General features: G+C 40.4%; 1 protein-coding gene across 1 annotated transcript in view; it reads left to right on the top strand.

Annotated features, from left to right (window-relative positions):
- Adamts12 (ADAM metallopeptidase with thrombospondin type 1 motif 12) overlaps nt 1-14,172 on the top strand; it is a 286,260-nt gene that overhangs the window by 230,354 nt on the left and 41,734 nt on the right. Inside the window, exon 20 of the mRNA XM_021649372.2 lies at nt 11,511-11,663. Within this exon, the coding sequence (XP_021505047.1) occupies nt 11,511-11,663 (153 nt within the window). The remainder of the gene's footprint in view (nt 1-11,510; nt 11,664-14,172) is intronic.

The following is a 14,172-nucleotide window of genomic DNA, read 5'->3' as shown; positions in this document are numbered from 1 at the left end:
TTGAAATTTAATGTTTAGTATATGAAGTTATAAAATAATGTAACCACACATACAAATAATTCAGGTATTTTTCTTTACATTCCATGTCTTACTTTCTTTTCTAAAGAGAGGTGAACTGCAGCAGTTTATTAAGAATAACATCTAATATAAAATATCTATTAATTTATTAACAAAAATATCGTTAGAGCAATTTATAAGGCATGGTAATTTCCATGCTAATTCTCACATATAGTCTTTTAACGATTTCCCCTTTGGGTGAAGTAGAGGGTTGATGGTGTCTGTCTTGTACATGCTGATCTACAAATAGAAAACGCAAGATGTAAATGGCTCAGTGAATGTCCTTGGACATCAGTTCTCAGTGGAACGTTGGAACTTTCTCTTTTTACTGTTAGCTGCTGTCTTTATGCGGGATTCTGGGACCAATGTTCAAATTAGGAGTGAAGCATTCTTTTGTGTAAATTAACAAACCTCAGTAGATCATGTTATTTACTATACCAACAACATATGGGTAAATTCAAAACTCCAAATGTTTCTGTACCAAATCTGTAATTATTTCCATTTGAACTGTGTTTCACATGGATTTATGTTCTGTTTCTAAAGAGAGTTACCACATTTTTCATTGGTGAATCAACATCTTATCTCTATTCACAAAAATCTAGCTTTAGAGATAAAAAGATGTTGTGCTCATAGTGATCTCATTTATTGAAAGGAGACAAATGTGTCTCATAATGCAAATTTTTAGTCATATTTCCTGTTTGATAAATTCTAAAGTACTGTAATGACAGTAGCCAACAGTGAAAACTGACAAATACAGGGGTACATTAGACGTATGATTTCAAGCTAATTACCATGAGTTCTCTATTACAACACTTACTGCAGCCAAGGAAGGTTAATGACACACTAGTGGTGAGGCTGAAATAAGATTAAACAAGTAGGATCACACACTCTGAGTGAAGGAAGAGGGATTTAAGCTCGTATGGACCACTGAAAACCCACAATCTCTTCCTTTGTAAATCAGAAAATATTACCATCCTCTGTGTCTTTGCTTTTATTTGTTGTTCCTTTGCTCATATAAAAGCAATGTCAGTTATGTGATGACACTAAGTTGACAGATGAGAAAATCATGTATTCCACAAGAACATATTTTGTATATATAATTTTTATTTATTACAATTTATTCACTTTGTATCCCAGCTATAGCCCCACCCTCATCCCATCGCAATCCCGCCCTTCCTTCCTCCTTCATCTTCTCCCATGCACCTTCCCCAGTCCACTGATAGGGGAGGACTGCCTACCCTTCCATCTGACCTTAGCCTATCAGGTTTCATTAGGACTGGTTGCATTGTCTTCCTCTGTGGCCTGGTAAGGCTGCCCCCACCCCAATCAGGGGGAGCCAGCCACTGAGTTCATGTCAGAGCCCCTATTCCCCTTACTAGGGAATCCACTTGGATACTGAGATGCCATGGGCTACATCTGTGCAGGGGTTCTAAGTTATCTCCATGCATGGTCCTGGATTGGAGTATCAGTCTCAGAAAAAAAAAAAAAAACAAAAACAAAAACAAAAAAAAACCTGGGCCCAGATATTTTGATTCTGTTGTTCTCCTTGTGGAGCTCCAGATCCTTCCAGGAATCTTATGAAATAAGGGAGAAATAGAAAGACCTGGAAAGGCAAGAACATATTTTATAACAACATAGAGGGCATCTCCTACTTACTTCTGATGTCACCCTTATGATATCACCACTATTGATTCAGTGTAGAAATTTTAAAGTAAAATCGACTTTCTCGGGGCTTCTTAAAATTATTTATTTTCTCAGGAATTCTTAGAATTATTTATTTTGAAATAGTAATCTCAAAATGTGTCTTTCTTTCTACAATCATGCCATACCACTAAGACGCAAATAGAGAAGCAGCCATCTTCCTCTGTCAAAGCAATTTAGTAGTGTGGCTTGAGAGAATGGAGTTTAATTAGAGGTGTCTCTGGGACGTCTAGGTCTAACTAGGATGTTTTTGTGTATATGGGTCTGGAGATCTTAAGAAAGGTAAGAACTAGACCTAGAATTTGACAGCCATAATCAATGGGTGATAGGTGGAGCCTTGAAATTGAGTGAGAATACCCAAAAACTACCTTCACACTACAAAGACCTGTGGCCCAAGAGCGCAACCATAGAAAACACCCAGGATTTAAAGAGATGGCTAACAAAGAGATCCCTTGGTGGTGTCTGGTAAGGTATAATGTAATATGTAAGACTTATATAAAGGCAGATGGCATTGTTTAGTTAGGAGTGAGTCAACTATAGACCTTTTGCTCTTGATCATTGGCAGGTTCTTATGACCTGGGGTAGGACAGACTTGGTGCTTGGAAGGAAGCTGCAGTGGGAAGGGAGGACCCTTCAGGAAGCTATCCCAGTAATTGTGGGGAGCACTACACTAAGGCTATTTGTAAATACTGTTTTTATTTCCTCAGAAGAGGGGTTGAGATGAGAGCTGTACCCAAGCTTTATGAATACATGACTTGGGCTGGCTGACCCCAGAGCATTTCTATCTAACTATCCCTAGGCCTAGGACTGGAACTTTCTAGCCTCCATGCAATGTAGTCTTATGTAAGCCTGGACCTTGAAGTCTTCAACCTCCAGCCTTCATCTGCTTACCTAGGCCTAAAATGTTTTCAGCCTACAAGATACAAACCTAGAATGTCTTCACCCTCTGAGACTTACTGCTGAATAAACTCACCCTTTCTAGTTCTTTCTGAACTCTAGCCGGCTGATTCACCTCATCTGTTTTGGCGCAAAACTCCTCTCCAAGCTGATTGACTCAAACTGGCTTCTCTCATGTGTTCACTGATTGCTCTACTTGGGAAAAAACTGCCTCTGAATTCCATGAACTGAACTATGCACCAAGGTGCACAAGTCAGTCCTATGCTCCGGAACTCTTCTGTTCTGTCTCCGTGATCTCTCTCTCTCTTTCTCATGCATGCACATGCTCTCACTCTCTCTCTTGCTCTTCCTCTCTCCATTACTCTTAAGTAGCTTTCCTTTCCTCTCTGTTCTCATGAGGGTTGAGTGTATCCTATCTCTGACTCATTCTGTCAAATCTTTCTCTGATTCATCACTTTGTCCCTCAATTAGATATTATTGTTTAATTATTGTCTACTTGGGGATTAAAGGAGTGTACTAAATGTGTATCTGTATTCCACATAGAAGGTGTATACTAAGGGTGTGTCTATATTCCAGCTGGATCACACAGACCAAGGTCTTTATAGGTGATCCCTTATAAAAGTAGCCATGTTGCTGGATTAAAATTTTTCTACAGCTATTATAAGGATGGGCAACCTCCTCAGCTCAGTAGTTAATATGAAAGTTTTATTTTAAAGGTGACTTTAATTCTAGCATTCAGGGACAAAAGCAGAAAGACTGAATTTAAAGCCCTCTTGGGCTTTATACAAGTTCCAAATCATCCTGGGATATGTAATGACATCCTGTGAAGAAGTAAACAAATACTAAAACAAGTATTTTTTTATTTTGGAATAACTCATCCTCTTATCTTTCTATGAATCCTCAAATTCCAGGACAGTTGTGTAAACTGCTAAATTTAAATGTTTTGTGATGATTTTTTTTCATAATGATATTTAATAAATACTATTCAGTTGACAAATGTTAATTAATTCGATAAAAAGTTACTATATCCAAAAAAACTAAAACATAATATAGTAGACACAAACTAAAATGACTTTTGGCCCCAGGAGTTAAGACATTTTGATTATAGTAATTTTCTTATTGAATTTATCATAATTCACCAAAAAGTTAGCAATAGTGCTGTAGTCACCAAAGCTGCTCATTCTAAGTAGTTTCGCTCCAGAAGAGGAACTGGATCATATTAACTTTTTAGAGCAACAAGAATATAATAAAAATTAGAGTTTTTTACTTGGAAGGGGTCCCTTACGTGGCAGAATCTCGAAATTGTTCCTTTTATGTAATTTTTTCCTTTATTAATTACACTTTATTCACTTTGTATCCCCCCCCGTGGTTCCCTCCCTCCTCCCATCCCAATCCCTCCCTTCCTTCACCCTCTGCATGCAAGCCCCTCCCCAAGTCCACTGATAGGGGAGGACTTCTTTTCCTTCCTTCTGATCCTAGTCAATTAGGTCTCATCAGGAGTGGCTGCAGTGTCTTCTTCTGTGGCCTGGTAATGCTGCTTCCCCCTCAGGGGGAGGTAATTAAAGAGCAGGCCAATCAGTTCATGTCAGAGACAGTCCCTGTTCCTATTACAATGGAACCCACTTGGATACTGAACTGCCATGGGCTACATCTGTGCAGGGGTCTTAGGTTATCTCCATGCATAGTCCTTGGTTGGAATAGCAGTCTCAGGAAAGACCCCTGTGCTCAGATTTTTGGTTCTGTTGCTCTCCTTGTGGAGTTCCTGTCCTCTCCAGATCTTACTGTTTCCCATTTCTTTCCTAAGATTCTCTGTACTCTGCCCAAAGGTTGCCCATAAGTCTCAGCATCTACATTGATAGTCTGCAGGGCAGAGCTTTTCAGAGGTCCTCTGTGTCAGGCTCCTGACTTGTTCCCTTTTTTCTCCTTCTCCTGATGCCCATCCTCTTTGCCTTTCTGGATAGGAATTGAGCATCTTAGCAAGACTCCTCCCTCTTGATTAGTTTCTTTAGGTGTACAGATTTTAGTAGGTTTATCCTATATTATATGTCTATATGAGTGAGTATATAGCATGTGCATCTTTCTGCTTCTGGGATAGCTCACTCAGGATGATCTTTTCCAGATCCCACCATTTACCTGCAAATTTCATGATTTCCTTGTTTTTATTGCTTAGTAATATTCCATTGTGTAGATATACCACAATTTGTACATCCATTCCTCCACTGAGGGGCATCTGGGCTGTTTCCAGCTTCTGGCTATTACAAATCAGGCTGATACAAACATGGTTGAGCAAATGTCCTTATTGTGTACTTGAGAAACTTTTGGATATATGCCTAGGAGTGGTATAGCTGGATCTTGAGAAGCGCTATTCCTAGTTGTCTGAGAAAGCGCCAGATTGCTTTCCAGAGTGGTTATACAAGTTTACATTCCCACCAGCAGTGGAGGAGGGTTCCCCTTTCTCCACAACCTCTCCAGCATGTGTTGTCTCTTGAGTTTTTGATCTTAGCCATTCTGATGGGTGTAAGATGAAATCTTAGGGTTCTTTTGATTTGCATTTCCCTGATGGCTAATGAGGTTGAGCATTTCTTTAAGTGTTTCTCTGCCATTCGATATTCCTCTACTGAGAATTCTCTGTTTAGCAATTTTTTAATTGGATTACTTGGTTTTTTGCTGTTTAACTTCTTCAGTTCTTTATGTATACTGGATATTAGCCCTCTGTCAGATATCGGGTTGGTGAAGATCTTTTCCCAATCTGTAGGCTGTCATTTTGTTCTGATGACAGCATCCTTTGCTTTACAAAAGCTTTTCAGTTTCATGAGGTCCCATTTATTGGTCGTTGCTCTTAGAGTCTGTGCTGTTGGTGTTCTGTTCAGGAAGTTGTCTCCTGTGCCGATGAGTTCAAGGGTATTCCCCACTTTTTCTTCTAAGTGGTTTAGTGTGTCTGGTTTTATGTTGATGTCTTTGATCCACTTGGACTTTAGTTTTGTGCAGGGTGATAAGTATGGATCTATTTGCATTTTTCTACATGTAGACTTCCAGTTAGACCAGCACCATTTGTTGAAGATGCTGTCTTTTTTCCATTGAATGGATTTGGCATCTTTGTCAAAAATCAGGTGTCCATAAGTGTGTGCATTTATGTCAGGGTCTTCTAGTCAATTCCATTGATCCACCAGTCTGTTTCTATGCCAGTACCATGCAGTATTTTAGTATTGTTGCTCTATAGTAAATCTTGAAATCAGGGATGGAGATACCTCCTGAAGATCTTTTACCATAGAGAATTGTTTTAGCAATTCTGGGTTTCTTATTGTTCCATATGAAGGTGAGAATTTTTCTTTCCAGGTCTGTAAAGAATTGTGTTGGTAATTTGATGGGAATTGCATTGAATCTGTAGATTGCTTTTGGTAAGATGACCATTTTTACTATATTAATCCTGCCAAGCCATGAGCATGTGAGATCTTTCCATCTTCTCATATCTTCTTCTAATTCTTTCTTCAGAGACTGTAAATTTTTTTCATACAAGTCTTTGAGTTGCTTGGTTAGGTTCACACAAAGGTACTTTATGTCCTTTGTGGCTATTGTGAAGGGTGTTGTTTCCCTAATTTCTTTCTCAGCCCTTTTGTCCTTTGTATACAGGAAGGCTACTGATTTTTTTGAGTTAATTTTGTATCCCGCCACTTTGCTGAAGGTGTTAATCAGCTGTAGGAGTTCCCTGGTAAAGTTTTTGAGGTCACTCAGGTATACTATCATATCATCTACAGTGATACTTTGACTTCTTCCTTTCCAATTTGTATCCCCTTGATCTTCTTCAATTGTCTTACTGCTCTGGCTAGGAAGGCATATCCCTTTTATGTATTTTTAGGTAAAATGTTTCATATATGAATTTGCCAGAGAGAGTCAGAATTCAGAATGAAAGCTTTGAGTTTTTGAGCATGTCGGTGTTCCTGATTCTTTTTTACTTTTTTCCTTCTTACATCTTGTTTTATTAATTATTATTATTTATTACAATTTATTCACTTTGTATCCCAGCTGTGGCCCCCTCCCTCTCACTTATCTCTCCCCTATGCACCTCCTCTAGTACACTGATAGGGGAGGACTTCTTCCCCTTCAGTCCTACCCTAGCCTTTCAGGTCTCATCAGGAATGACTGCATTGTCTTCCTTATGTCTGTCCACTTATGAAAATGTTTCTTTCAGTTGCCTCCCAATATAAATAGATCACTCATCTCTCAATTACAATGTCTCAGAAATCTAAGAATCACTACTGATATTACCTGCCTGTATCCCACAAAGCACACTCTCTTAGTGTTTGAGGTTGAATGACCTCATCAGTTCTGTCATGTCTATTTTGTTTCCTGCTGGTTGAATGCCTGGTAGTTCCTAGTCTGATGGTAGGAGAGATTTAGAAGTGCTTTTGTTTGCTATTAAATAATAATCACATTTAATATCTGAGAGATCACAATTACAAAAATCCCTACAGTATTCAGGGAAATCTTTTGTAAGGAGGGATTCCCCAGCGCAAAATTCCAATGGTATCTCAGTACTCAAGAATGCAGGCCCCAAGGTGGGTGAGATGGTGCACCACTGTGATCTCAGCATTTGCAGTGGCAGAGACAGGCGGATCTCTGTGAGGTCAAGGCCAGCTATGGAAACTGTGTCCCCATAAAGCAAAGCGAAACAGAACAAAACCAAACAAAAGGATGCAGGCTTCTCAGTGCATGCTCTTGCTCAGGTCACCTGCCTGTGCCTCGTTGCTGGTCTGTGTGCCTCTGTTCTATCCCTTTTCCATTCCTTTCCACACACTATGACGAGAGATGTAAGAGGGCTGTTCCAAGCACTCCAATGTCCTGCTTACAAATATGTCTTTTTAGTACAGATCAAATGAAATGCACTCTGTCAATAATAAAAAGGGAGGAAATTAAAAAACAGTCTAATCAAACATCAAATTGGCATTGTAGCCTTACATAAGCCAACTTTCTAGTCTTACTGCTTTTCTGCACCCAATTTGCCCTTCAGAATTCTGAATTGCCCAGTCTCCTTTATTCTTTATTCTCTGTCCCTGTCCAGTGCTCTCACCCATGCCCCCATTTGTTTTGTTTTGTTTTATTTTGCCTGGCATCTCCTACCCCTCCTACCCTGTCCTCACATCCTGCATGTTCTTTGGGGTCATTTTAAGCTTCCTTTCCTATGAAGCTTTTCTGATCCCTAAGCCAGAAACCATTTGTAAGATTTCTTAGAGCTTGATCAGAAGTCTCTCTTAAGATATGCTCCCAGTTTTCTCCTTCATTAAAAGACTGCCAAAAACCCTCACTGTGCATAACACATCTCTTTTACTAATTAAGATTTCAGAATTAATAACGGATGCAATAACGGATGCAAAAACTAAGTTGACCCTTTGGAAAGGAATGCGGTTTGAAAATGTACTTGCTGGACGTGAACCCTGAGTAACTGCGTCCTGTCACTCCCTCAGTCATGTTTGACTCCTAAATTCTCTGGCTACAAAAGAACACAGGAAATATAGCAAGAACCAGAGGAGATTTCAATTGGTATTCACATAGCAGAGAAACTAAATGTGTGCCCTGTGCATTGCTATAGCTCTTACTTTGACAAAATCCATCATCTCATTAAATTGAATCTTCTTTCAGTCAGATCCCTTCCAGCCAGTTGGTTAAATGTAGGCTGTGTAGTCAAGTAGAATGAAAGTGGCAGTATAATTTTCCACTTCTTTTCAGAGCTATTTTTTAGGTGTTGCTGACCTGACCCTCCATATCTGTTGCAGTCCTATCATCCTGCCGCTGCTCCTTGACCTGATGGATCAGTTGCTGCAGGGCCCCAGGACAGATGAATGTACTTCTCTACTTCTTCAAAGTCCTCTTGTTTTCACCCATCTCTTACTTCCTATTTCAAAGTAATTTAACAGAAGAAAAGACTCTAATCTATACAACGCAAATTTTTGTTTCACTTTTTCTATAGACTGTGGATTTCCTCTTGTCAGCTCTGTTTTTGGACTGTTGCAGGATGACTAAATAGAAAGTGTCAAAGAAAATTAAACCAATTCTGATGAGGAGGATCAAACCCCAAGCTACGGAAATAATATATATGATTTGCAGCATAAATGTTGTACAAAGAACTGTTGCTTTTTCTCTTGAGATTTAATGAGATCATTACTAGCTGGCAATGTGGTCTCGTTAGCAACCTCCGTAAGGTTTCTTAAATGTTACATTTTTCCCTCTATGTCACAATGTTACGTTAACAGCACGGCATTCTGTCCATGTGAGCTTGTGCAAGGTGGTATATGTACAAGTAATCCACAGTCCTCACAGCAAGCCAACATGACGGATCCTATGTTGCCACCAGTCTTCCAGCCTTAGGGAAATAATTTGCAAAGGCGCACACAGTTAGCAAATGGCAGAACTGTGATTATTCATTGCAGAGTTGTGCCATCAACAAGGAGGCTCTACGACCTCAGTTTGTCCTCTCAGGTCCCTTCTGGGTGTCAGCTGAAGGGTGGCTTCACCTGAGTCGTCTGATTCTGTTTTGTGTTGGCTGTCATCCTCTGATGTGTATCTCATGGTGAAAGCAGAGTCCAGAGCAAAAGGGTAAAGCAGAACCTGTTAACTAGCATAGCATTGGCCACCATGTACTATTAGCCAAAAGAGGACATAAGAACAGCCTTGTTTGTACCTTCTGTGAAAGATGCTATCTTTTTTCCATTGTATGGTTTTGGCATCTTTGTGAGGTATCCCAGAAGCAGAAAGACGCACATGTTAAATACTCATAAGTGGATATTAGACATATAATATAGGACAAACACACTAAAATCTGTACACCTAAAGAAGCTAAGCAAGAAGGAGGACCCTAGGTAAGATGCTAAATACTCATTCAGAAAGGCAAATGGGATGGACATTGGAAGAAGGAATAAAACAGGGAACAGGACAGGAACCTACCACAGAGGGCCTCTGAAAGACTCTACCCAGAAGGGTATCAAAGCAGATACTGAGACTCATAGCCAAACTTTGGGCAGAGTGCAGGGAATCTTATGAAAGAAGGGAGAGAGAGAAAGACCTGGAAGGGACAGGAGCTCCACAAGGAGACCAACAGAACCAAAAATTCTGGGCCCATGGGTCTTTTCTGAGACCAATACTCCAAACAAGGACCATTCATGGAGATAACATAAAACCCCTGCACAGATGTAGCCAATGGCAGCTCAGTGTCCAAGTGGGTTCTATAGTAAGGGGAACAGGAACTGTCTGTAACATGAACTCAGTGGCTGGCTCTTTGTGTGCAGCCTTACCAGGCCACAGAGGAAGACAATGCAACCAGTCCTAATGAGACCTGATAGTCTAGGGTCAGATGGAAGGGAAAGAGGACTTCCTCTATCAGTGGACTGGGGAGGGGCATGGGAGGAGATGAGGGAGGGAGAGCAGGATTGGGAGGGGACGAGGGAGGTGGCTACAGCTGGAATAAAAAGTGAATAAATTGTAATAAATAAATAATGAAAATTTAAAAATAGCAGCCTTGACTTAATGGATGAGAAAACTGATACCATCTCTTGATGAGAGCATGAGGGTGAACACTGGAGAACATTAGTGGACTTAATCCATGAGGTGGTCAGTGCACATCAGCTGTCATTGCCTCTACTCTGTAGATGTATAATTACGTTCAAAGAGAAACAGGAAAGATTCAGATCAAGTCCTAAAAAAATTTAAGGATGAGAAGAAATTGCTTCTATAAATGAAAACTGAAATAAGATTATGACATTGGGTGTTGTCAACTTTTCTCTTCTGTGATTTTACAATTTACCTAAGATACAAATATATATGCTATAATATACAAGAAATATGTATATGCATATACACCAAAATATAATACCAAAATTTGTACCAGATGACCAGATGAGGCACCAAATTGTATAGAGGGCAAGTATGTAGCCAAAGGAACATAAGGCTGCTCTGGATTTATATAAGTTATCAAAAGAAATGTTCTTTTAAATGTGCCCAGAGCTGTCTTTCACATATTCAGAAATTACCCTTCCTAAGGGTTAGCAGGAAAGAGGACGCACAAAATCTTTAAGGCAAATGCGAGCTAAACTTGTGATGATCAAGAATTATAAATGGGTAGAAACACCTTGAGAAAATTGAACTCTACCTATGGAAAAGGCCTCTGCCTTGTTCTCTGCCCCTGGATCAAGAAGTGAAGGGCAGAATTTTGTAATTTCCTCCCATTTCCAACTGTGCTCTGAGACTCAGCAGCAACAGCGTCACCTGAGCTTGGTGAAAACTGTAGATCTCGAATGTGCATTTATCAGAGTTGCTGTATGTTACCGGGAGACACTAGAGTTGGAGAGGAACTTCTGGAACGTACAATATAGGCTCTGGGGGAAGAACACCTCATCTTCCTCCATGGGCATGCCAGCATTAAGCTTCAAGTCTTCGTTTAGCCTGTAGTAATAATAAAGAGTGCCACAAGGTTGCCATTTAAAGAAAGTGGATAAAATCATTGCCACATTAGACACGAGGCGCTAGGCAGAGGCTCACATCTGCCACCCACTCAGAACCGGAGTGATATCAAATATGGCAGTGAGCCTGTGCCCCCACAATTGTGTCAGTTTACATAGAAAGGAAAAACCTATTTCCCTTTACACTAGCCTTTCCTTTTGTATACAGCTGGACACTCCCTAACTGAGGAAGTCCTTGAAAGCCAATCATTTTAAGCTGCTCGACCAGACATTCAGATTGTGTGTATTCATATCCATGACAACCTTGGCACCTGGGACAGGAAACCTCTGGCTCCAGGATCCCAATGATGGGTGCGCCTGAGGCACGCTTTCAGTCTGTCTTCTCTCTCTTCCTTCCTGCTGCAGTGCTCCACCACGTGCGGGCTGGGAGCCTACTGGAGAAGTGTGGAGTGTAGCACGGGGATGGACGCTGACTGCTCAACCATGCAGAGGCCAGACCCTGCCAAGAAGTGCCACCTCCGCCCCTGTGCCGGCTGGCGAGTGGGAAACTGGAGCAAGGTAATCCCTGTGGCCGTGTTTTCAGGGAAGGGAGTGGGTCCTGTGTAAACATTTGCCAAAGACGTCTACTCTCCTCCCTTCCTCTTTCCCTGACTCCCTTTTGTCTCTTTAAAAAAAAAAAAAAGCAAGAACACTTTCATTGAGTTACTCTAAGTTATACAAGACCTAGAAGTCAGACTCGTTATTAACCCACAATTTTTTTTAGCTGTGTGTTCTTAACTCTCGTGAGATAAAATGGAAGAGAAAGGTAAGTTTTCAAAATAAGTTGCTTTGTCCATCATGCACTACAATACTTCTAAATTATTTCAGTTTTGCATCGTATGAAAATTATAATTGTATAATGAATAAATTATACTTTGCCATATGTAAAATTAAGCCATGTCTCAATGGCTGCTCACAAAACAATTTTATTTGCCTAAAATGAAAAGACAGCAGAAACACTAAGAATAATCTGGGGATAGAGGAATGGTCCATCAGTTGAGTGCTTTCTATTCTTACAGAGAAACTGAGTCCAGCTCCCCGTATCCACATAGGGTGGTTCATAACTCCCTGAAGCTCCAGATTCAGGGGACCTGATGCTCTCTTCTAGCCTTTCCACATGCATACACACCTACAGAGGAAACAAAGATGATGATGGTGGTGGTGGTGGTGGTGGTGACAGTTACGTTGGTTTAAAGAATAATCTGGCCATTAAAAAGTATATTCCAAGGCTAGACATGATGGTTCATACCTGTAATCCTAGCACTTGAGGAGCCATGGAAAGAGAATCATGAGTTAAGAGTCATCCTGGTCTATAGAATAAATTCTAGGTGAGCCTGGGATACATAAAATCTGCTCAAAAAAAAAAAAAAAAAAAACCACAGAGAAGTATATTTCCAATATTAGTATGTGGCTTAGAATACTTGCTAATCTGAAGTTACTAATTTCACTGTTTGTTCTGCAAGATCTCTTGTGAAAGGATGGATCAAGTTTTCAGGTTAATCCAGATGCTTTGAAGGTACCTAGTCAGGCCATCTGCCCATCATCCTGGACTGGAATTGACTCAGACCTTGGGAGACATAGCAGTCGGTGGCAGAGTTTAGGGCCAGGCAGGTAGCAAGAGTAGGTGTGAGCTCTGGGTATCCCCTCTGTATTCCTCAAATGCCCAACTTTAGGCTTTCCTAGATCTCTGTCACCTCTCCAAAGAACCAGATTCCCATGATAGCTTAGACTTTAGAAAAAAGAAAACTATCTAAAAAAGCATCAAAGGCCCAGGACCGTCTAAAATCTAGGTATTAGTTCCTTCATCTGGTGGCAAGGTTGTGTCCCAGAAGCAGAACGTGAAGTATCCCACTGGACTGACTTACCCTCTGGCAGGAACATAAAATGTCATCAGAGTACCTTATGACCCTTCCTCCAGAGAAAGATTCTGAATTTGGGAAAGAGAGTAGTGCTAGCTCCTTGAGAAAATCACTACACATTTCAGTGATTCCTCTCAACCTCCGTTTCTGTGTTGGTACTACAAGTATTTTAAGGATAAATTCACATTTCTTAGGGATTTTTTTCTCCCAACTAATAACAAACCCAGGATACAACAAAGACAGACTACTTATCTGTGAATTATCTTGCATATCCAAAAATAACTTTTAAAAAATGTCTCATTTTTCAGTCTTTGCCAAGTGCCGCCCATGTCCCAAAATTCCATTTTACCTATCACTGAGAATAATCATTTCCATGGAAATTATATGACATGAAAAGAACAGATGAGTGACCCATCTTGTACCTCAAAAAGGTCAAATTGGGCCTGATTAATTAATTCTAGCTAGTGGAAAGTCCCACATGAAAGATTCTGGAGCTCATCTCTGGAATTTGGCTAGGATCCTGCCACCTCTATCCACCAAAGCGTTTAATTTTTTGTTGTTGTTGACAGTTTGTTTTTTCAGACTTTCTCAGAATTAAAATTCCAACTTTACCTCAATCCTTCTGCATTCATCTACAAATCTCTACCAGAATCCAGAGACACTTCAATTCCTGAGAATCCAGCTGTAGTGCAGTCTTCTCTCGGCCCCCAGCCATTATACCTGATTCATCCAGTTACTCTCCAGGGATTTCCCCACCACTGTGATCACTGTCTGCATTGACGTGGCTTGGCTCACTTTGCCTCTAACTGTGTCTTTCCCATGACTAAGGCTGTGACGGCTCTTGTGTGCATCTGTCATATGTTTGACAGGAAACAAGGATGCACATTTAGATTTCTACTTTTACTGTGTCTAGAGACAGCTTACCAGAATGGCTTTTCTTCTCTGCATTAAATCTGGTTGAAATAAGGTCAAGGTAGTCTTAAGTTTGCCTTAGATGTGGGCTAGAGAAAGCATATTTCTATAGAATTTGAAGCTTTGTATCATGATGCATGGCTAGAATCCTCAGGCTGGAGCAGGGTTATCATCAATTTGAGTCCAGCCTGAACCTCAGTGAGTTCAGAAGCAGCAAGGCTGCTTTCTCAGAAAACGCAGCAACAAAACCATCACAC

The sequence above is a fragment of the Meriones unguiculatus genome, chromosome 3 (genome assembly GCF_030254825.1).
Source record: "Meriones unguiculatus strain TT.TT164.6M chromosome 3, Bangor_MerUng_6.1, whole genome shotgun sequence".
NCBI classification, from domain to species: Eukaryota; Metazoa; Chordata; class Mammalia; order Rodentia; family Muridae; genus Meriones; species Meriones unguiculatus.
Note: the sequence above shows the minus strand (reverse complement) of the source record. Positions and strands in the feature narration are given on the sequence as shown.